Source organism: Salvelinus fontinalis, chromosome 19 (assembly GCF_029448725.1).
Source record: "Salvelinus fontinalis isolate EN_2023a chromosome 19, ASM2944872v1, whole genome shotgun sequence".
NCBI lineage: Eukaryota > Metazoa > Chordata > Actinopteri > Salmoniformes > Salmonidae > Salvelinus > Salvelinus fontinalis.
In genome coordinates, this window is record NC_074683.1 from 13,016,214 (window position 1) to 13,039,706 (window position 23,493).

Below are 23,493 nucleotides of genomic sequence, written 5' to 3' on the forward strand. Positions count from 1 at the left end.
TGACATTATGGGGTATTGTGTGTAGATCAGTGACACAATACATTTTTAATTCAGGGAAAAGGGGTGTGAATACTTTCTGAAGGCACTGTATGTCCTATCTGAAGTTTGTGAGTATCTGGGTGCATGACTCAAGTACGATTCATGTATGATCCAACATGGGCCTCGAGTTTGCATTACAATCATTTAGCCTTTTCTTTTTTGTTCAACTAAAGACCACTCATCTGACCATATCCCCCAGGAAATAACAACAAGACAGTGGTTTTTCCAAAACATTAGATTTTATAGTGTAGATGTCAAAGAGAAAATGTTAGAGGAAAGGTCCCAGGAAAAAAGTACTATTCTGTAACAATGGAGAGATAAAGACAATTAAAAAAACTGAATATGCATGTCATACATTTTGTAAACCTAGAACTGTTCTTTTTTTTTTAACCACAGTGGTCACAGATATTACCGGCTGAAATGGAATGGACAACCCTGACGATGATATAGACCATTCATCTGGACAGAGCCCGTTGATATCTCCAGATGTCTCGAAACAAAACCCGTCCCAACCTCAAATTATATCACCCCTCCCCCCCTGAATAAAAATCACTTGGTCTATGCAGTTGTCTCCCGTCTTTAGTTTCCCTAAAACAGTTTTTCTACATAAATACAATAAAATCCATTGTCTGTATGTCACAAGTGCTAGATAAAGATGTTGTGAAATATTCAAAGTCAGTTTGTTGTTGGAAATTTTTCACAGGTAAAAAGCATATCTGTCAGACCAACAGGGAGCGTCGTTCTTCCTCATCGTCGCTCCTGAAAAAACAGAGGAGCAAAAGAACGAGTTCCCGTGTCATGCTCTCGTCCCCAAATCCCGATGCTGTAGTAAAAACGTACTTCTGTCCATTCAGTGCTCTTTCCTTGTGCAGATATGTTACAGGGACAGAGACAGGCATGCAGACACACAAACCATGCAGAGAAAGTTACAGAGGTGGAGGAAGAGTGCAGAAACCCAACAACCAGGCCCTTCAAATAAACCACAGACAATCCTCAGGCCTGGTTTTGAGGAGAGGATAAAAAGCAGGAGAAGAAGAAAAAAATGCCCCATGATAAAACAATTAAAAACAAAACAAAATGGAATGTCTTTTGTTGAGCATGATTAAGAAAATGTTCAAATGACTATCTGGACACTATGATAACCAGACAGTATATAGTCCCTTTAAAAATATTGTTTGAATACAAGTGACTAAGCCATGACTGTCATTGCTGTGACTGGTGCTTCTAAGCATCCGGGGAGAGCTCTGGATGATAGCTTATAAAAATGCCCCCAATACAATACCAGCAACCACAATTGAGACGCAGACTGGACTTTTCACTCATAGTCTGCCCCCTTGGATGAGACTGGTTCCATTGCGATGACCCTTGACCTCACTAGTCATCTTCTACAGCCGTCAGAGAGGGGCGGTTTGGGCAGGATGGGTGAGGTTAAAGGGTGAGAGGGGAACTATTGATGGGTTAACTATGACCCTTGGGCTTATAGTGATTAGTCATTATAGGGCAACCCTTGTGTAATTATCATGTCATTCCAAGGCAAACGCTACTGAATTACACATCCTTTAATAGATGGTATAGAGAAGGTTTTACAAACACAGTTAAAGTGTTTGGTTATTGGTCAGAAAATGTTACCTATGTAAGTGTGCGCAATCCCAGTGGTCTTCGCACTGTAAACCCATGCTTACATGGGTGGGTTGTCACAGCGTTTTAATGGAGGAGACATCAGAGCTCCAGAAACAAGTGACTTGTCCCGTGTTTGGGAACAACTTTTCAACTTCTCTATGTAGTGTCAGGAAGTATGAACGGAGCCTAAGTCAGTGGTGTATACTGTAAAGAAACAAATGGGATGCTACTGTACTGAACCCTCAGCCAAGGCATCCAGGAATAATGAACAGTGCCCTCTGCAACACCAGGAAGTGCCAAACCAGACCAGCGAGTGAAACATGAGCAAATCACCTTGCAATACTAACCTTTTTTTTCTCCTCCCAAAACGAGATTGTAATATGTTATAATATATAATATACTTTTAGATTTTTTTGTCATATATAAATCTACTATGAACAGACAGTATAGTAAATACACAATTGTTGGAATCATTATACAAAGTAGAAATATTTGCAACCCCCCCCATCTCTCCCCATCCCTCCCCTTAAAACCACAGATCCTTTCGACCATGAAAAGGAACTGAACTCTCACTTGGTCGTGAGACAAGTCAACTGTAGAAAGTGTCACAGAGAGAAAGAACTGAAAATAATACAAAAATAACAGGAAAACAAATAAAAAGTACAAAAACCAAAAGACACGGAGGTCCACTTCAAAAGACAACAAGGACAAAACCGAAACAAATGAAAAAAGACCAGAAAATATCGGTTAAAAAACCACACGAATGAAGTAGTCATTAAAATAACTGCGTTGGAAACATCCAGAAGAAAGACCAACGCAGAAACAACATCAATCTTCTCAGTTCTTCCTCCTTTTACCAAAAGTAGAAACAAGTGATTATGACTTCAATGGAATAATGTAGAAGGTAGTTGCCCAGAGGCTAAACATGAGTTGGGGGTGTTCAATACACCGTATACAGATCACTCTATGATTCATTCTCCATATTCTGCACTATAGGTCTTTTGAGAACTAAGTCAACTGTATGTGGTAAGAAATGTTTAGGACAGCATGCGTGCAAATCTATTGTATATACAGTTATTTAATGTGTCTCACACAAGATTGAATACACTTCCCTGTACCAAAAGAAAAACCTCCTAGCAGTAGCTATGACAACTGTGTCTGAAGTGTATAAAGAGTTTGTTTACTGGATTGTGACGTGACACTCACGTACACACGCACGTGCACCTGCTAGCACCTGACACTTGTAGAGCACCTGTGTGGACAGAGAACATGGGTGCCACTTGCTCCTCCCCGAAAACTCACAAAGGTGCTATGTCCGTCTAATTGCCCTGTCACCATGGTAACAAAGACACATTTTTGTGTGTGAACAAAACGCCAAAAGAACGGCTCGTCGTATCTACTGCCCCTAAATGACTGTAAGATCGTCTGAACGTTGTGACATTAGAGCGTTTTGAACGGTGAGGCGTGTAAGTTAACAAAAATGGGGCAACTGTTCTAATTCCCTCACAGGGAACAATCTCGAATGTAAAGTCACGATAGTAAAATCTGTCTCATAAGCTTAGAACATTACGTGGATCCTGACTATTGCGCTGATAGCAACGTCACGCTTTGGCTTCATTTCTTTTCTTACTACTACTATTTTTTGAACAGCATTCTCGTTTAAGACGGCAAGTCTCTCTAATACAGACTACAGTGCATGCTAGCTAACTCTTTCGAAGAGGTGGCGTGTATTTGGTTAAGGGTTTATATGCCAGCTAGCTACATCATTGGCTGATGTTTCAACCATTCAGTTCCACTGAAAAAGGCTAACTATGTTAGTCCCTGTGTAGCATGGCAACTACCTTCTAAATGACAGTAAAGGGGTTATGACGAGGTCAAAGGGAACAGGGGTGGGACAGTGGGCTACAGGGAATTCAGGGTAAACATGCCAAGGGCCTTCTGTCTATGTGCCATCGTGCTGGCATTGCCAGTCTCGCCACCACATAAGGGGAATGAGGCGTGAGGGCGAGAGGAGGGCACCTCTCTCCCCTCGAAAACTCATTTAAGGCAAAGCTCTTCGTCGCGAGTTCATCGTAAAATCCACCAGGCTGGGAAAAAAAGGCACAAACTCAGTCTTTTTACTGTCTGTCATCTCGAACCAGAAGACCTGGTCACACGTCCATCGTGCGCTCTCTCTTTCTCTTCCTCGCTTTGTACCTATCTTGTTACGCTAAAAAATGGCTGCTTTCGCCAATCAAAAAGTTGGACAAAAATTTCAGCAAACCCTGCGACGTCTCTCCTTTCTCAAAGTCTTCTGTGAATGGTAACGACTGACAGTTCGTAAACAGTGTCGTAATTATATCATAGGGCGCTGTTGCTGTTTTTCAGTGAAAGGAAAAAGGAACAAACGACACAAAGGAAAAAGAAAGAAGAGTGCTAACTTATAAACTCGGTGTCTGGAGTGGTACTTCAGACAGAGAGTGTGTCTGTTATAAAAAAAGAATGGACACCCAAGGTCACCTTAGATCCCATTGGTCCTGGAGTAAAGACCCGAAAAGACCTGGAAACCCGAGGCTCCTTGTGTTCTGCCTCCTTACATAGAGACAGCACAACATATCGGTGGCCTTTTAGTCCGTCCACTCCGGACGAGCGAGATAGTGTCGTCTTCTGTTTCCGTTTCGTAACCGCTCAACGTTGTCCGCCGCCCCCCCCTGGGGCTGATGTGCCTTCTAGACAGGGCGTGGGAGGGGCCAAGGATTGGGGTCAAATTCAAACGGAGGTTAGTGGTTGGCTGAGGACTAAATGGGTGTCTGAATGGTAAAGGGGGCGTGGTCATCCCTTTACAGAGGCGCCTCCTCCTCCATAGGCTCCTCCTCGCTCCTGGAGAAAGACAGGACAATGACACGTGTCACAAACAGCACAACCGTACTCTATACAGCTGCAGGAAGGTGTGAGATTAGTGAGTATCAGAAGACCGTCGTCACACACACACACACACACACACACACACACACACACACACACACACACACACACACACACACACACACACACACACACACACACACACCGCCTTGGGAGGGACGTACCTCCTCTGCTTGTTGGCCACAGAGAGGGAGGCCATGGCAGTGACGGTCTCGGCCTCCTCCGTCTCACACTGACGAGCCTCGCTCAGAGAGTAGCCCAGTGTGGAGGCCCCGCGCTGCAGAGAGTGCCAGTATTTACCTACAACACATGACAGGACAAAGGTCAAAAGGTGATTATTACATAGAGCAACTGGACAAGGTGTCAAACGACGTCTGCTATCCAGGGCCGAGTGCTGATGTTTACTCTATGGTAAAGCCATGTTGGCAAATCAAATGCCAAAATCATGTGCTGGTTGTACTGTAGCTTAGAGCTGGGAAATATGGACCAAAAAAAACCCATATTGCGATAAATTGGCTCAATTGATGCGATAACGATAAATAGAATACGTTTATAACATTAATGTGCACCACAGTTATACTTTTTTAAACCACTACTACTTTGAGGGTTGTAGCCATCAATTGTCCCATTAACAATCACCCACATTAGAAAACCTATTTCATTTCTAACTTCACATTTCTCGCAATGAAGGAGAGCAGCTAAACAGCTGCGCTAAGTGATCGGTAAAATCATGTTGGGTTTATCGCCCCAGCTCTATTGTAGCCCATAGAGTGGGACTGTTTCCTGTGTGAGTAGAGTAAAGGGTCACACACCGTGTTCCTCCAGCACCTTCTCCATGGAGTGGACGGCGTTGGGGTTGGGCCTCTGCTGCATCACCTCCTCAGGGATAGGATCCAACTGGACGGACACAGGAGTGAGTGACAGGTTAGATACAACACGGCAATAGCAGAACAAAAAAACGGAAGATCTAAAGATCATTCTTCCCCCCCCCCCCCTGTGGATAACTACTTCTGACTGGGGACCTCTGCCCAGTGTTGAATCACCCAGCCAGTCCAGCGGTGGAGAACCATTTGATTCAATAACAAAAAGGCTCACAGATGCAGTGCAGCCTCCCACTCGAGGAGCCACTCTACACTACAGGCTACAATGTGTGCTTTGTGCTGGGTCCCACTTTACACACACACATACAGTGAGCACACACACACACACACGAAAAGAATGGCGCCGGAGGGAATAGCAGTCTTTTTACGGGCTCCTGACCAATTGTGCTATTTTGTGTATTTTGTTTGTGCTGATTGTAACGTAAAAAAAAAAAAAAACGTGATGTTTAATAGTTTCCTATGACTGAAAAGAGCTTCTGGACATCAGAATAGCTATCACTAACCTCGATTTGGACGAGGACTTCTACTTCAAAGAGTCGGAGGCGAAAGACATATTGAATATCCCGGACCAGGCCCAAATCCCCAACACTTGAAGACGGAGCTATAGAGGCCGGCGCACAGGCCACCTGATGAGACTACGGCGGCGAATGAATAAATCGCCTCTACCCTCTGTTCTATTGGCAAATGTGCAATCGCTGGAGAATAAACTGGATGAGCTCCATTCGAGAATATCCTATCAATGGGACATTAAGAACTGTAATATGCTATGCTTCTCTGAGTCATGGCTGAACAAGGACATTGATAATGTACTGTACATCTAGCTGGTTTTTGTATGCATTGGCAGGACAGAACGGCAGAGTCCGATAAGATCAGGGTTGGTGGGGTGTGTCTCTTTATTAATAACAGCTGGTGCGCAATCTCTAATATTAAGGGAGTCTCGAGGTTCCGCTCGCCTGAGTTAGAAGGCCTCATGATAAGCTGCAGACCATACTATTTACAAAGAAAGTTTTCATCTGTATTTTTTGTAGCTGACTATTTACCACCACAAATTGACTGCACTCAACGAGGCAGCGCTTTTAGTGGCTGGTGATTTTAATGCAGGAAAACTGAAATCCGTTTGACTTCATTTCATGTCACTTGTGCAACTAGAGGGATAAAAACTATAGATCACCTTTACACCACACACAGAGACTCATACACAGCTGTCCCCTGCCCTCCATTTGGCAAATTGGACCATAACTCTATCCTCCTGTTTCCCGCTGACAAGCAAAAGCTCAAACAGGAAGTACCACTGACACGCTCAATATGGAAGTGGCCTGATGAAGCGGATGCTTAGCTATAGGGCTGTTTCTCTAGCACAGACTGGAATATGTTGAGGGATTTATCCGATGGCATTGAGGAGTTTACCACATCAGTCACTGGCTTCATTAATAAGTGCATCGACAATGTTGTCACCACAATGACCATACGTACATATCCCAACCAGATGCTTGTATTACAGGCAACATCTGCACTGAGCTAAAGGCTAGAGCTGCCGCTTTCAAGGAACAGGATACTAATCCGGACGCTTATAAGAAATCCCTCTACACCCTCCGACAAACCATCAAACAGGCAAAAGATCAATATAGGACTAACATACTACACCGGCTCTGACGCTTGTCGGATGTGGCAGGGCTTGCAAACTATCACGTAATACAAAGGAAAACCCAGCTGAGTGCTGCCCAGTGACACACCCTACTAGACGAGCTAAATGCCTTCTATGCACACTTCAAGGCAAACAACACTGAACCATGCGTGAGAGCACCAGCTGTTCCGGACAGCTTTGATCACGCTCTCCGTAGCCGATGTGAGTAAGATCTTAAAACAGGTTAACATTCACAAGGCCATAGGGCCAGATCAATTACCAGGATGCGTACTCAGAGCATCTGCTGACCAGCTGGCAAGTGTCTTCACTGACCTTTTTAACTTCTCCCTGACCCAGTCTGTAATACCTACATGTTTCAAGCAAACTACCATAGTCCCTGTGTCTAAGAATGCCAAGACAACCTGTCTAAATGACTACCCCCTGTAGCACTCACATCTGTAGCCATGAAATGCTTTGAAAAGTCATGGCTCATTACTAAGCTCATTCGTAAGGCGCTACACAGGGTAGTGCGTACAGCCTAATACATCACTGGGGACTAACTCCCTGTCACCCAGGACCTCTATAACAGGCGGTGTCAGAGGAAGACCTTGACAATTGTCAAGGACTCCAGCCACCCAAGTCATAGACTGTTGTATCTGGTACCACACAAGAAGCGGTACCGGAGCGCCAAGTCTGGAACAAAAAGGCACCTGAACAGCTTCTACCCCCAAGCCATTAGACTGCTGAACAGTTCATCAAATGGCCACTTCAACTATTTACATTGACTCCCTTTATTACAGCATTAAACAAAAAATCGTACTTGTTTTACACTCCCTTGTAGTGGCTATATGCACACTCAGACATACTACACTCAGACATACTACACACAGACAGACAGACAGACAGACAGACATACTACACACAGACAGACAGACAGACAGACAGACAGACAGACAGACAGACAGACAGACAGACAGACAGACAGACAGACAGACAGACACACACACACACACACACACACACACACACACACACACACTTTCATACGCTGCTGCTACTCTGTTTATTATATATCCTGATTGATTGCTTATTATATATCCTGATCACTTTTACCCCTACCTACATGTATACTGTTTTACCTCAACTACCTCGTACCCCTGCACATTGACTTGGTACTGATACTCTTTGTATATATCGTTGTTATTGTTTTTATTGTGTTACTTATGTTTACTTGTGTTTTTATTCAGCTAATATTTGTCTTACTTTTTAACTCTGCATTGTTGGGCATGGTCTCATAAGTAAGCATTTCACTGTAAAGTCTACAGCTGTTGTATTCGCGCATGTGACCAATAACATTTCATTTCACTTGACGCACGCACGCACACGAGCACGCACACCCACGCACGCACGCACACACACAGACACACACACACACACACAGGGATACTCTGACTGTTAGGAGAATCAGATGAAGGAAACAGGGCATTCCCCAACCTGCTTTTCCAATCCGGAATGATTACATTTTCCTCTGGCTCACTGTGTGTGCTGCATTTTTTTTACCCCCCTGTGAGCATAACCATTAAAATAAAGCCCCAAATACTTCCATATATAAACACTGGACGAAATATAGGCACACAGACGTCTTTCTGCCCTATCATAACCTTGCTGAAAAGAAAGTGGAGGAGGAGGAGGAGGTAGAAAAAGGCTCGAAACATTAGAAGAAGAGAATGTCAGAAGAGAGGAGAGGAAAAAGGGATCGCCGGTCGGTTCCGGTCGGTTCCGTTCGGCCCAAGCTGGAATTTTTGTTTTAATCAAAACAAATAGAGGGTGGGAGGGTGACGGGAGAGGCCAGTCTAGAGAAAGGGATACTTTAACCCGGCTGTGGCACGACAAACTGCATTATGCACACGCATACACAGCCACACACACCAGTGATGTGTTGACTCAATGATCCGCAGTCTCCGTGGTTATATCTGCGGGGCGGGTGGGTTTAGGCTCATGAAATATAGTGAGGATGAAGGGCATGGTTAAGGGTTAAATAAAGAGAAAACTATGCAGAAAAAAAAGCCATAAATGTATCATTCTTGTGCAATTCATATCTATAGGCTACAATGAGGTTTTTACTTCCTTATTTTGATATGCCGTTAGGCCCAGAAGCTTCGGCTTACGCGCTAAGTGTACGTGCACACCAAACACACGGCCATACGCTTTAGGGTACTTGGGCAGGAAAAGTTAACGTCGGAGTTTAGTTCAATAAGAGAATGCTGTGAAATGGAGAGTTGAAATTAAAGAGAGGGGCCAGAACAGCAGCCTCATATTTGGGAAATTATGTGTAATGATTGAGGCGCTACACAAATTTGACAGTCACAAGACGGGGACTTAAAATATGGCACGTCAAGGGAACTGCAAAAGGAAGCAGTTCTTTCGATAAAATTACACACGAAGTGTACATTTGAACTCGGGAACAGGAGTGGAGAAATATTATTTATTTAAGCATCTTGAGAGAATGAATGCGCGGTTAGGGGACATCCGTAAAGGTGCTATCGTTATCAGCATCATAAAAGCTGATAGTATTTCAAACACATAAAATATGCATCCAAGCCAAAGTAAAACCTTATCAGAAACACGTCGTGTCATTTTCACAGCAATTCCCTGAAAACCATTAATGGACAAACAGAGAATTTTCCCCCAGTTTATTTTGCATCATTGCATTTTCTCCCTGGTCCCTAAATGTCTTTGCTGTGCGAGAGAAGCAGAGATGAATGAGAAAACTTTACCGACGTCAACAACATCGAAGCATTCATTATGTCGATGTGTGACATTGTCTGGTGAGCAAACTCTATTTAGTCTTCTAGGGCAACAGAAGAGAAGCTGCATGTATCTATCTTTGACTGTACAGCACATTTTCTATATTTGTAGGTTAGGGTCGAGTGCGGGTCCCAGATTTTCACTTTATCACATATAATCGGGTGGTTGCGGATGGGTTATTAGCAATTGCCCGTGGGTGCGGGTGAACAAACAGCAGACCCGCACACATAGAATCACAGAATGGTTTGTGGTACAGTACAAAACACATGCAGAAACACTTCCCCACACACACCAATACCCTATCATTCACATGGATGGCTGCAATGCAATTTCAGCGGCTTTAGAGGAAACGCGAACCTGTGTGTCTGTACTAAGATCAAGGTCTGGGGCTGTCCAACACACACATAAGAGACAACAGAGGACTTTGTTCACTTTGGGCGTCACTCACACCAGGCCACCCGAGAGTCCTAAGTGACGCACCGTACCCACCAAACAGAAGGAGTTCCCTCTCAAAGCACCCCTACAGAAAAACTGTTTTCACAGTACTAATATCAGAACGTGGTATGATCTGTATATCATCTATATTCACACTGCTCTGATATCAATGGTCTTCAAGGACCCCACTAATACTGCTGATTTGGTACAGTCTAGTCATTGCCCTTGTCAGATAACTGCTAGTTGTCCCCCACGATGAAATCGGTTTTGACGAATGTGTCTTGTCATGGAGATCCGGCTTTTACAAAATGACACTGATTGGCACAAGGGGGGCGCAATATGAATCAACTGACCGCTGCATCATTTGTGGGGGACGACATGTTTGCTGTTGCTTTGTTTGATATGGTCACCCTATGGGACCCTTGAAATACTGCCGAGTCAGTTCCCTATTTCTCATCCTTCTTTTTCCTTTCGTTTAAGTTGGAGAAATGAAGTTTTTCTCTCAGTACTTAGACAATAGTGAGCTAAGATCCACAAATGTGTGTCTGTCTACGCCCACTACTCTGTTTGTGTTCACCCCCAGTCCCTACCAGCCAAGTCATCTCTCCACCGCTAGCCCCCCCTACCCCTCTTTCCCTGCCCCACCACTACCCCCAGAGACCCGCTGCCTCCAGACTGGCCTGGCACCGTAACCAGGGAGGGGGTCCCCACATGGGGCCAGGCTGGGGGGCTCAGAGGGCTGTCTGTCTGTCAGCTTGACGGGCAGCTGTAAACTTTAATGGCTCTTGTCAGCACACTCCGGGCCTATCTGGCAGGTATGACACACACGGCGCTCCCCGCGGCATCCACAGTGATGCAGGGCTTTTATTTGAGTTTCTAACCCCCCCATCCTCCCTCTTCTCCATCTTCATAGCAAGAAAACCATCAACTCTTTCCAACAGAGAGCGAGAGAATAGCTTTTATTGGAAGACAGTGTCCGTTGCTGCCTGCATTGTGTAAATCCAAGTCTGTCTGTTTGAGTGTGGGGAACGGCCTTCAAACGCATGAGGGGGAAGCCAACAAATTTGAGACACCACGCGAACCAGAGGCTCTGAAGGAATGTGGCCCCAGAATGAAAAAAAGAACATTCTGGGGAAGGCAGTGAAACCATAACACTGGGTGGGAGGAATTCGACTTGTTCAGCAGACTAAAGACACAAGGCATCTATTGTTTGTGGTTTTTTGCATGCACGTTGGTTCGACCGCTGACACCAGTTGATTACGTTGTGCTAATTGAACGAGCTAACTAATTATCGAGCAGAGCAGGTGACCTTTTTTGCTGCTTCGTTACATTTCCGTTCGCTAAAGAGAGTGAAACGCCAAAGCCAGAGAAAGGCAAAAACGGACCATGCAGCAGGAGGGTAAGCACAGAGGATAACCTCATCGGCGACTGGCAACAATTAGCGTATTAGCCTGTTGTTTATCAAATAATTGCTAACGACCACAATTTGGATGAGAGGGCGCAACATCTGTTTGCACACATTTGTCAATTAGTCACGAGGTCAGAGTTGACTAGCATCGTCGCCAATGCATCATTCATGAGAAATTTAACTAGAGAGGCTTTGGCGATTACGCACTCAAACGATGAAGTAAAAAAAGGCCTGTATAGTCCATTCACCAATTTGTACCAGTTTTTCCCCCCAACCTAATCCGAGCCACTTTCAAAGGGAACCCAATGCTCATTAAAGCAAAGCTTGTCTTAACCTGCCAATAAAAAGGGGGAATATGTTTCTCACTGTGGAGTGGCCAGTAAAACGCTCGATGCACAGACTACAATCACACGGGAGGCAGTGGGGCTGTAAAACCCAATCTAGAGGTTTGGCCCTGATTGTGTACTTATTTAAACTCCTAGTATGTCTACATTTGAGATCGTATTCTTAGGCCAATGAGAGACCAATGAACATTTTGGGTAATACATTTTAGTCGTGTTGCTTGAGTAACATAACTGAAAGCCCTGCTTCTGGGACTTGACAGACAAATAAAGCAGCAGACTAGCTGACTGGCTCATTACCCCTTCATCACTACCTAACACACGCATCCACAAATACACACAACCCCTTTCCTCTCTATCTATCCGCCTCATCAAATCGCCGCTGGCGAGAGTCATTGCGCTGCATTCCATCTCCATTACACTGGACCTTATACAAAGACTGATAAAACACTCGCTTCCTGCCATTTTGATTATAGACATTTGAACTTTTATCTGTTATTGTCTCCCCTGCCTTGTGTTCTCCTTCTTGTGCCGTTAAGACTTGTTGAACCGGTCACCACACTAATGAGGGACTGATCTGCACTTGTTCAAAGACTGACTGGGCTTCCCAATGAGAAGAGGCAATGAAAAACACAGCGGGTTTGGCCAATCACCAGTGTCTAAATACGGCGGCGGCTCATGGGCAGTCAAAGGCGACTAATGAGCCGTGTGTTCCAACTCCTTATCAATGGTAATGTGGCGTTTCACGTGTGTTCCTGGCTCTGCATTTTTCCACTTGCCCAACGTCCGGAGTGAAACTCAAACCCTGGAGCTTGCTGGTTTATGACAATAGCTTCCTCCCCCGACTTCAAATGATTCCCCAATTTCCTTTGATTCTCCGATCTCTCTAGGCCTGTCAGTGACCCTGTCGTGAGAGGTGTGAGGGTAAGAGCTTTCAGATGTGGGCTGGTGACGGGGTCCCGGAGAGAAGGGCGAGAAGGGAGCCCTATGGGGCCAGGGCTGGTGCCTCTTTTTCGACTTCCAGACTCCCCGCCTTGCTCACCCATCGACCCCCAAAACAGCCTTCTCTCCTGGCTACTGAAACCTGAAACCTTCCTAGGCCCAATCCTTTCAGGAGTAGCCTTCCCTTGTTCCTCTTCTTCTTCTTCCCCCCTTTCTCTATCCTCCTTCATGGCTCCATATATTAAACCAAACCATAACCCTGTGGTATATTGAAGGAACTTTGGCGATGCAGGCTATTGATCTGTCGATACCGTTGTTGTCGTGGCGATGACCTCGGTCATCCAATGGCACCAGCGCAGGTAAACAGATTAAGGTTATTGCATTAACGCTCGACGGGACTTTTGTGAAGCTCCCCCTTCAAAGTAAACCTTGTTCCAGCTCAGAGCTGTTAAGATTCTACTGTTAAGATTCTACTTCTTCTGACAGGTTGACGTTGGTCTGCTGTGGATCTTAAATTCCCCTTCAGGCTTTGACCTTTCTTTGGTGGGTTCAGAACAGTTTGACTGCATTTGACCATGTTTCTCTCGGCCTCTCCTACGCCCCAGCTTGTCCCGGTCACTCCCGGTCAACCCGTTTGGGGCGCGGTCGCCTGTTGGTCGCTGCTTTCCCTTTCTCTGGGGGCGGCTGGTAGCAGTGACCACGTCTTATTAGCGTGACCCAGCGTTATTGCCCTGTTTGTTTTGCATCGGGCCCAAGATCCACATTGGAGCGGAGCCATCCGGTCTTTTATGGTTCCAAGAGCTTATTTACTGCCTTGTCTGGAGGGAGGACTGGAATAACACAGGCACCTAGACCTTTTATCAGCCAGTCCAGTCTAAGCTGACCTGATCCTCTATCTATACTCAACTTCACCAGCATCTAGTGCAATACTAACAGCGAGCATGACTATTCGTCATACATGTGCATCCTTATCTTCACGGTTAGCCAGCTAGCTACGCTTCCAATGTCTCTCACTCATTACTTCAGAAATGCGGACAATTTTCCGGTGCGCACATGAAAAGAAATCCCAGCGGTGCCTCCAAATTTGTAACCCATTCTTTTGAGCTTATAAGGTAAACCGAAATGCCAAAGGTACTGTTTACTTGACTTTTAATCATGTAAGCATGAGGTAGCATGAGGTTTACAACAATAACAAAACATTTGGAGCACATACCACTCTTTGGTGCACTATTAGAGTGAGGTGTGGGTGAATGTATTGGTGTGTAATAAGAGGCAGTACGTTACGAGATATAGCCCCATACACCTCGTTAATGGAGGTTTTAAAGTTGCACTGGGCTAACTGGCTAACGGCTTCAACAGGTTATCTCCTTGTCTGTGTCCCAAAAGGCACCCGATTCCCTACACAGTGCACTATAGGGCCCATGTTAAAAGTAGTGCTCAATATCGGGAATAGGGTGCTGCTTGGGACACACCGCCCGTGTCCCAACGACAGAAAACACGCAGAGGGTGTGTGTGTTTGTGGCCTGGGTCGGTCTGCAGCAACACTTAAGAGGCGGTCACATGCTCAAAATAAATGTAGTTTATACAAACGCAGGACTCAGGGGCCTGGAAATTCACTTTTATCAGAGGCTCCATTTCAGCCTCTGACCACTGCTCCCCCTCGGTTTTAGACATTACAGCAGCACTTCATCTGTGTGTACTACCCAGGGGTCAGCACTAGCCAAGGGTCAGCACTAGCCAAGGGTCAGCACTAGCCAAGGGTCAGCACTAGCCAAGGGTCAGCACTAGCCAAGGGTCAGTACTAGCCAAGGGTCAGCACTAGCCAAGGGTCAGTACTAGCCAAGGGTCAGCACTAGCCAAGGGTCAGTACTAGCCAAGGGTCAGTACTAGCCAAGGGTCAGTACTAGCCAAGGGTCAGTACTAGCCAAGGGTCAGCACTAGCCAAGGGTCAGCACTAGCCAACCCATTTATTGTCTTTTAATACGTCAGTTTATTTAAAGTGTGGATTATTCATTATTTAGATAGGACGCCATGGTCCTTATCGTGCACTACATACGAAATAGGGTGCCATTTGGGACGCAGACAGAGTTTGTTCAGCTCCAGGCCCAGCCTACACACTGCCACAATTAACCTCAGATTGTTCAACTTAAAGCTTGTTACTTCCTCCCTTCTCCCTGGCCACTGGCCATGGGATCCTCCCACATTGGGCATTGGGGACAGAGAGAGAGAGAAACAATAGATTAATAAGGGATGGAGAGAAAGAGAGAAAGAGGGAGGATGGAGAATAAAAAACAGGGTCCCTCCGTCTCTCTCTGTCAACTCACTGTTTCAGAATCTCTCTTTCTCTCCCTCCCTCTCTCTCTCTCTCTCTCTCTGTCAACTCACTGTTCCAGAATCTCTCTTTCTCTCCCTCCCTCTCTCTCTCTCTGTCAACTCACTGTTCCAGAATCTCTCTTTCTCTCCCTCCCTCCCTCTCTCTCTCTCTCTCAACTCACTGTTCCAGAATCTCTCTTTCTCTCCCCCTCTCTCTCTCTCTCTCTCTCTCTCTCTCTGTCAACTCACTGTTCCAGAATCTCTCTTTCTCTCCCTCCCTCTCTCTCTCGCTCTCTCTGTGTCAACTCACTGTTCCAGACTCTATCTTTCTCTCCCTCTCTCTCTCTGTCAACTCACTGTTCCAGACTCTCTTTCTCTCCCTCCCTCTCTCTCTCTCTCTGTCAACTCACTGTTCCAGACTCTCTCTTTCTCTCCCTCCCTCTCTCTCTCTCTCTCTCTCTCTCTCTCTCTCTCTCTCTCTCTCTCTCAACTCACTGTTCCAGACTCTCTCTTTCTCTCCCTCCCTCTCTCTCTCTGTCAACTCACTGTTCCAGAATCTCTCTTTCTCTCCCCCTCTCTCTCTCTCTCTCTGTCAACTCACTGTTCCAGACTCTCTCTTTCTCTCCCTCCCTCTCTCTCTCTCTCTCTCAACTCACTGTTCCAGACTCGCTCTTTCTCTCCATCTCTCTCTCTTGGCGGCAACATTGGGCCAAGGCCCTTTTTATTTAAATATATTTTTACCCCCTTTTCTCCCCAATGTTCGTGGTATCCAATTGCTAGTAATTACTATCTTGTCTCATCGCTACAACTCCCGTACGGACTCGGGAGAGACGAAGGTCGAAAGCCATGCGTCCTCCGAAACACAACCCAACCAAGCCGCACTGCTTCTTAACACAGCGCGCCTCCAACCCGGAAGCCAGCCACACCAATGTGTCGGAGGAAACACCGTGCACCTGGCTCCCTTGATTAGCGCGCACTGCGCCCGGCCCGCCACAGGAGTTGCTGGTGAGCGATGAGACAAGGATATCCCTACCGGCCAAACCCTCCCTAACATGGACGACGCTAGGCCAATTGTGCGTCGCCCCACGGACCTCCCGGTCGCGGCCGGCTGCGACAGAGCCTGGGCGCGAACCCAGAGTCTCTGGTGGCGCAGCTAGCGCTGCGATGCAGTGCCCTAGACCACTGCGCCACCCGGGAGGCCCGGGCCAAGGCCCTTTAAGCACCACACCTCTGGCTGAGCCTCTGATTGGACTAAATGTGTAGAGACTGTCTCCCCAAACAGGTGCAGTGGCAAATTATTGACAACAAGTATAGAAACCACTCCCTCATTCTTAGTCTTACCTCGATTCCTAGCAAAGCAGAGACGCAGGCTTCAGAGGCATCGCAGATGGCAGTGAGGTCATGGCCCCCCTCCAGGGCCAGTACCAGGCGTCCCCCGGCCAGCCCCATCAGCTGCCTGGTCAGGTAGCCGAAACCTGGGGACAGGAAATGCCAGTGGTAGGGGTTAGAGTTCGTCTATGGCGACTCTGGCGCTTGGACGCCGATCAAGGAAATGTACACAGAGAGTAAGGGGAGGAGGGAGAAAAGGGTATTGCATCATATTTTCTCTTTTAGGTTTTAGAAAGAGAAGGTACCAGAGATTTACTGGGGGATAAATACATAACACGAGCCAGATTTAATCTTAATAAATGTGGTTTAGTGTTTTGGCTCGGGCCACCAGTGTTTGATCTTCTGGGGGTGCATTCCCGCCATAGCACCCCCCCCCCCCCCCCCCCCCCCGTAAGCCCCAGCTCTAGACTGAGATCTCAGAAATGGTTTTAGGGAAAGCTCTTTGCTGGCACGTCACGGTGCTGCTCTACATGGGCCAAAGACAGACACTTTCAAACAAACTTGATCCTGTAGCTTTGTGAACATGAGGGGAGGGTAAGAGGTTTCCTGCTCTGTGGCATGAACAGGGCATTACAGTTGGATCTGATCGTATGCGTGTGTGTGTGTGCTTGTGTGTCACCAAAGAGTGCCATGGTTATTAATGCTAGGAGATGTGAGGTAAAGTGTAGTGTTACTGGCGGATTACCATCACAACAGTGTTGACAGGCAATGCTGATGTGTCCATCATGGCAAGGATATAACTAGGCGTAACCAAAGTACATATTCAATAGATTCTGGGAGTGGCTCAGGTAAATGTTAATTTGGGATTAATGAACCTGAACAAAGTGAGAGAATGAGGTCTTAAATGAGGAAGGAAGTGCTTGTCATGTAATGGAATATAGATTTACCATACTATCTGTAGGCCTACTTGATGTGTCTGATGTTGTTTCTCTCAACAATGATATACTGTACCAGTCAAAAGTTTGGACACACCTACTTATTCAAGGGTTTTACTTTATTTTTTACTATTTTCTACATTGTAAAATAATAGTAAAGACATCAATACTATGAAATAACACAAATGGAATCAGGTAGTAACCAGAAAATAATAAACAAATCAAAATATATTTGATATTTGATATTCATCAAAGTAGCCACTCTGCCTTGATGACAGCTTCGCACACTCTTGGCATTCTCTCAACCAGCTTCATGAGGTAGTCACCTGGAATGCATTTCAATTAACAGGTGTGTCTTGTTAAAAGTACGTTTGTGGAAATTCTTTCCTTCTTAATGCATTTGAGACAATCAGTTGTGTTGTGACAAGGTAGGGTTGGTATACAGAAGATAGCCCTAATTGGTAAAAGACCAAGTCCATATTATGGCAAGAACAGCTCAAATAAGCAAAGAGAAACGACAGTCCATCATTACTTTAAGTCAATCTGGAAAATTGACTTAAAAAGTGCAGTCGCAAAAACCATCAAGCGCTATGACGAAACTGGCTCTCATGAGGACCGCCACAGGAAAGGAAGACCCAGAGTTGCCTCTGCTGCAGAGGATAAGTTCATTAGAGTTATCAGCCTAAGAAATTACAGCCCAAATAAATGCTTCTCAGAGTTCAAGTAACAGACACATCTCAACATAAACTGTTCAGGGGAGACTGTGTGAATCAGGCCTACATGGTCGAATTGCTGCAAAGAAACCACAACTTAAGGACACCAATAATAAGAAGAGACTTGCTTGGGTCAAGAAACATGAGCAATGGACATTAGACCGGTGGACATTAGACCGGACAATGGACATTAGACCGGACAATGGACATTAGACTGGTGGAAAGTACAAATTTGAGATTTTTGGTTCCAACGTTTCTTTGTGAGACACAGAGTAGGTGAACGGATGATCTCTGCATGTGTGGTTCACACCGTGAAGCATGGAGGAGCAGGTGTGAGGGTGCTTTGCTGGTGACACTGTCAGTGATTTATTTAGAATTTAAGGCACACTTAACCAGCATGGCTACCACAGCATTCTGCAGCGATACCCCATCCCATCTGGTTTGCACTTATCATTTGTTTTTCAAAAGGACAATGACCCAACACACTTCCAGGCTGTGTAAGGGCCATTTGATCAAAAAGGAGAGTGATGGAGTGCTGCATCAGATGACCTGGCCTTCACAATCACCTGACCTCAACCCAATTGAGATGGTTTGGGATGAGTTGGACCGCAGAGTGAAGGAAAAGTATCCAACAAGTTCTCAGCATATGTGGGAACTCCTTCAAGATCGTTGGAAAAACATTCCAGGTGAAGCTGGTTGAGAGAATGCAAAAGTGTGTGCAAAGCTGTCATCAAGGCAAAGGGTGGCTACTTTGAAGAATCTAAAATATTAAATATTTTGATTTGTTTAATACTTTTTTGGTTACTACATCATTCAATATGTGTTATTTCATAGTTTTGTTGTCTTCACTATTATTCTACAATGTAGAAAATTGTAAAAATAAAGAAAAACCCTTGAACGTGTAGGTGTGTCTAAACTTTTGACTGGTATTATACACCGGAACAGTTAGGCCTATATTGTGAAAAATATGGTTGGTCATAGTAGCATAGAAATGAATGAGATTGCACTAAGGGTTCTCAGAGAGCGACAAAGCCAGATGTCACAGTGGGATGTGATGTTTAATGGGTTGATATTCTAGAAGGTGGTATTCTAACATAGGAGGCTGATGTGGGCTAGGTAAGGGGTTTAGCAGTTAGAGGTTAGGTGAATGATATCTTCGTTTTTTCCGTGCATACTTCTAGCTTGAAAAGTAATCACGATGTCAGTTGTCCTGTTCCTCTGTGCTCATTGAATGGGTCGGGATCAAATGTAAGTACTAGAATTTGGTGATTGGTCCTTTGTCTAATGTTGAGACCTATGCTGTAGGCTACCGTGTGCTTTTTTTTTTAAAACCATGGTTATAGAATGCAATTTTCAATTCCTTTGGTAGCAACTAGCAACACACATCACACTGACATCCTCTCCCACCTTTTTAGAGCATTTTTGTTTGAAGCCAGTTTAGAAGAGATCTTTCACCCAAACCACTTGTTTTGTCTAAAGAAACACCTGACTTTCAAATCAGATCTAGTGAACAGTCAGTAGAGAACATAAAGAAAGAACATTCCCTATGGACGAGTGGAGTAGCATCAGTCAGGACGGCTGTTGTTTCAGTGAAAAGGTGGTCCTCCTAGAGCACCGGGAGAGAAGGTTCCAGAGAGCATGCAAGCTACTGGTGAGAGACGCCCCACTCAAACTCCAACTCTTTGTGAAAAGCATGAGGTCAGATGGAGAGAGGGAGAGACAAGCCGGAGAGGAGGAGGAAGACAGGAGAGAAGAGGATGGAGGTGGCAAGACTAAGAAAGAATCAGAAAAGGATGGAGGAGAGAAATCAAGAGTTATACCTTCAGTTGAATGAAAGACAGAGTGTGAAACAAGGGAACGGCAAAAGAGAAAGCTTCAGAAAAGAGCGCGAGAACAGACACAGAAAACGACTGAATTGGTGAGAAAATTTGATGAAGAAGAACAAGTGGATGGGTTGAGGAGGAGGAGGAAAACGGGGATGAAGAGGAGGGGGAGGAGGAGGAAATACATGAGGAAGAGGTAATGAAGGACAATGTGACAAAGGAGATAAAGGGTTAAATTGAACTAACAGAAAATAGGAGAGGATTGGGAGACCAACGAGGGTGTTGAAGAATGGAGAGATATTGATGACAGTGAACGTGTTGAAACAAATGAAGAGGAAAGAGAACGAGGTTGATGAAGAAAAGAAAATGGATCTCCAGAAAATTTGCATGGATCGTGGTGAAACTAAGGGAGAGAAAATGAACGGAATGGGAAATATAAGTCATTATGCAGATGGCAATGATCTGGATGGTGAGAGAAGTATCCACAAGTGGAACGGGAAAGAGGGAGGTGAGGAAAAGAAAGGAGACCTCAAGAAATTTGGGGAAACTGAGAACGATAAAGAATCTACATACAGTGAGGAGAGTGAGCGCGTTAAAGGGGTACTTCACCCTAATATCATACTTTAAAAATATTTGTCATACCATGGAAGTAATCTATGGGCCTGGAGTGAACGCAACCTACACTGAGTACACTGCAGCCACTCCTTGTCCAAACTACTTCTAAGAGAAGGATTTAAAGAGTCTGAAACTAGTGTAAAACCCCAAAAAGACAACAAAGAATGTGGGATGCAAAAGGTCTCCTAAACTATTCAAGATTGTACAGAAAGTGTCAATAAGGAGTATCGAAACCGACCAAAGGAAACGACTGCCGTGAAGAAGAGAGAGATGAAAAGAGACCGTCGACAATAAAGTGGGGCGGTGGCGGGCAGGGCTGTTGTGGTGACCGTATTACCGTCACACCGGCAGTCATGACCACAGTCAAATTCCACGTGACCGCTGAGTCACGGTAATCTCCTCCTATGACCCATTCTAAATCTAAACTAATTTCCCATATTAGTAAAGACAGGATTAAATTGAGAACAGTCCGATGGGCGACAATATTAGAACTTGATGAGAGAACAGCCTGAGGCAAGGAACAGAGCGCACGTTTTTTGACTTTTTCAAATCACCAATAGTCGCATCATGCAGCCCATATATGTTTTGATTTCTAAGATATTCTAAGGTGTGTATCATTCACAACTAAAGTTGCCAAATACCTCTAAATTTAGCATATGAGACCTGTTTCAAATGATCACTTTTACACTCAGCATGTCCTTAAATATCCTTAATATTTTATTCAGCTAAGTTCAATTATATTCTTCATCCTATAAAATCATACAATATAAAATAATGCACAGGATTTATAAGCGTATATTGTCTGCTAAATGAACTAGATAATGGATTTATTGTGATGGCGTACACTGAGTGTACAAAACATTAGAAAGACCTGCTATTTCCATGACAGACTGACCAGGTGAATCGAGGGGAAATATATGATCCCTTATTGATGTCACCTGTTAAATCCTCTTCAATCTGTGTAGATGAAGGGAATGAGACCGGTTAAAGAAGGATTTTTAAGCCTTGAGACAATGGAGACATGGATTGTATGTGTGCGCCATTCACAGGGTGAATGGGCACAATAAAATATTTAAGTGCCTTTGAACGGGGTATGTTAGTAGGTGCCAGGCACACTGGTTTGTCTCAAGAACTGCAACACTGCTGGGTTTTTCACACTCAACAGCTTATTGTGTGTATCAAGAATTGTCCACCACCCAAAGGATATCCAACCAACTTGACACAACTGTGGGAAGCATTGGAGTCAACATGGGCCATTTTCTCAAAAGTGAGCTTACAAGTTTATCAACATTCAAAGCAGAATAACTTTCCCATTGTTCCTCAAATGTAGTGTATGATATACTATTTTGTAGCTCTGTGTCTCTGCTTTTATCCAATGTAAAAAAAAACACAATTTCACATTTTGCTACATAAGATCGAATCAAGGCGGTCGGTCACATTATTTTGTCCAGACAGCATCAGATAGATGGTCTACACATATTGAGACAGAGGGCAGCTCTTTCACTCGATCTGATACTTTATTGAAGATTTAGGCATCTTTCTGTCATCAAATAAAATATAAATATTCAATATTTTATGTGGACGGGCAACGAGGTACAGTAGGGCGGGCCAGGCCCCCTAAAGCCTGCCCGTAACGCCAGCCCTGAAGAAGAGTATTGAAAATGAAGGGAGAAAAAAATATATAGTGGATGGCAACTAGCTTGCTGAAATCCCTTGTGGGTCCAAATGCAAAAACAAGGAAATGCAGAGGTAAGACACAAAGGGAAACCCACTGAAAACAGAGTACAGGAATGCTGATCTAGGATCAGTTATGTCATTTTACGGAAAAATATTATATTGACAGGGAGGACCTGAACCTAGATGAGCACTCCTACTCTGAGATGCTTTGTGAGTATAAGCCCTACTGGTGACCAGCGATGATCACTGCAATTATCTTCTTTCCTTTACTTGAATTATTTCCTTGTTTTTTTCTATCACTATTTTCTATACTATTCATACATTTCTTTGGGCATTTTATAAATAAAAAGCATTTCTTAAAATGAAAGGGTTGTGTGTGATTTGCTTTTGTGAGACAAAGACTAAGTGTGTTTGATGAAAATATAATACTAGTGCACACCGCGGAGTGGTCCACTGAACTCACTAGCATCAGCCACAGCAATGCTAATAGCTAGCCTAGACGTAGCGCACTGCTACAAACCGCAGAAGTAGCAGGCCCTCTCAGATCAGCCCAGCAAGAGAAATCTGATTTAAACTGATTTAAACTGTCATCTGTCAGAACGGCACATCCGCACGCTGGCCAGCCACAATGTTTTATAAGTCTGAGTTTTTTAAAAAGTGTGGTTGCAAGACACTCCCTCATGGCTGGAACTAGTGTTTCTGCTTAACTCTGTTTACCGTTTACCACTTAGCATGGGCTCAAACACCACATCAATGCAGCCTTTCTTTTAAGGGAGATATGATCTTTAGAACATATCTGAGTGCTGCCTTTGGACTGATAGGCAGAAAGAATGCTGGTGAGGAGAGGTAACTGGGCCAATACTAAACAATACAGTCTCCTTGCTCACTGATCTGTAAGTGATTGTAAAAGTGAGGGGACGTTTCCACTGTATTGCTTTCAGTAATCCAACCTGGTCAGATCAGTAATTACCTCAAGGAAGGAAGAAGAGAAGGATGTATTTTGAATGTATTGAAGAAGGCCATGTGTTTATGGTAGGGCAGCATCATGGCTGGATACCTTTCATTCACAAGCAGTGGGTTGGTGGA

The 23,493-nt window shown here is 44.7% G+C and overlaps 1 protein-coding gene across 5 annotated transcripts in view; it reads right to left on the bottom strand.

Annotated features, from left to right (window-relative positions):
- Positions 1–259: 259 nt before the first annotated feature.
- Positions 260–23,493, bottom strand: part of hdac4 (histone deacetylase 4) — a 236,352-nt gene continuing 213,118 nt past the window's right edge. For all 5 annotated transcript variants that reach the window (XM_055870842.1, XM_055870841.1, XM_055870840.1 and 2 more), the window contains 4 exons: positions 16,657–16,790; positions 5,376–5,460; positions 4,728–4,863; positions 260–4,518 (listed from right to left, as the gene is read on the bottom strand). In XM_055870842.1, coding sequence (XP_055726817.1) covers positions 4,479–4,518; positions 4,728–4,863; positions 5,376–5,460; positions 16,657–16,790 — 395 coding nt within the window. In that variant the 3' untranslated portion in view covers positions 260–4,478. The remainder of the gene's footprint in view (positions 4,519–4,727; positions 4,864–5,375; positions 5,461–16,656; positions 16,791–23,493) is intronic.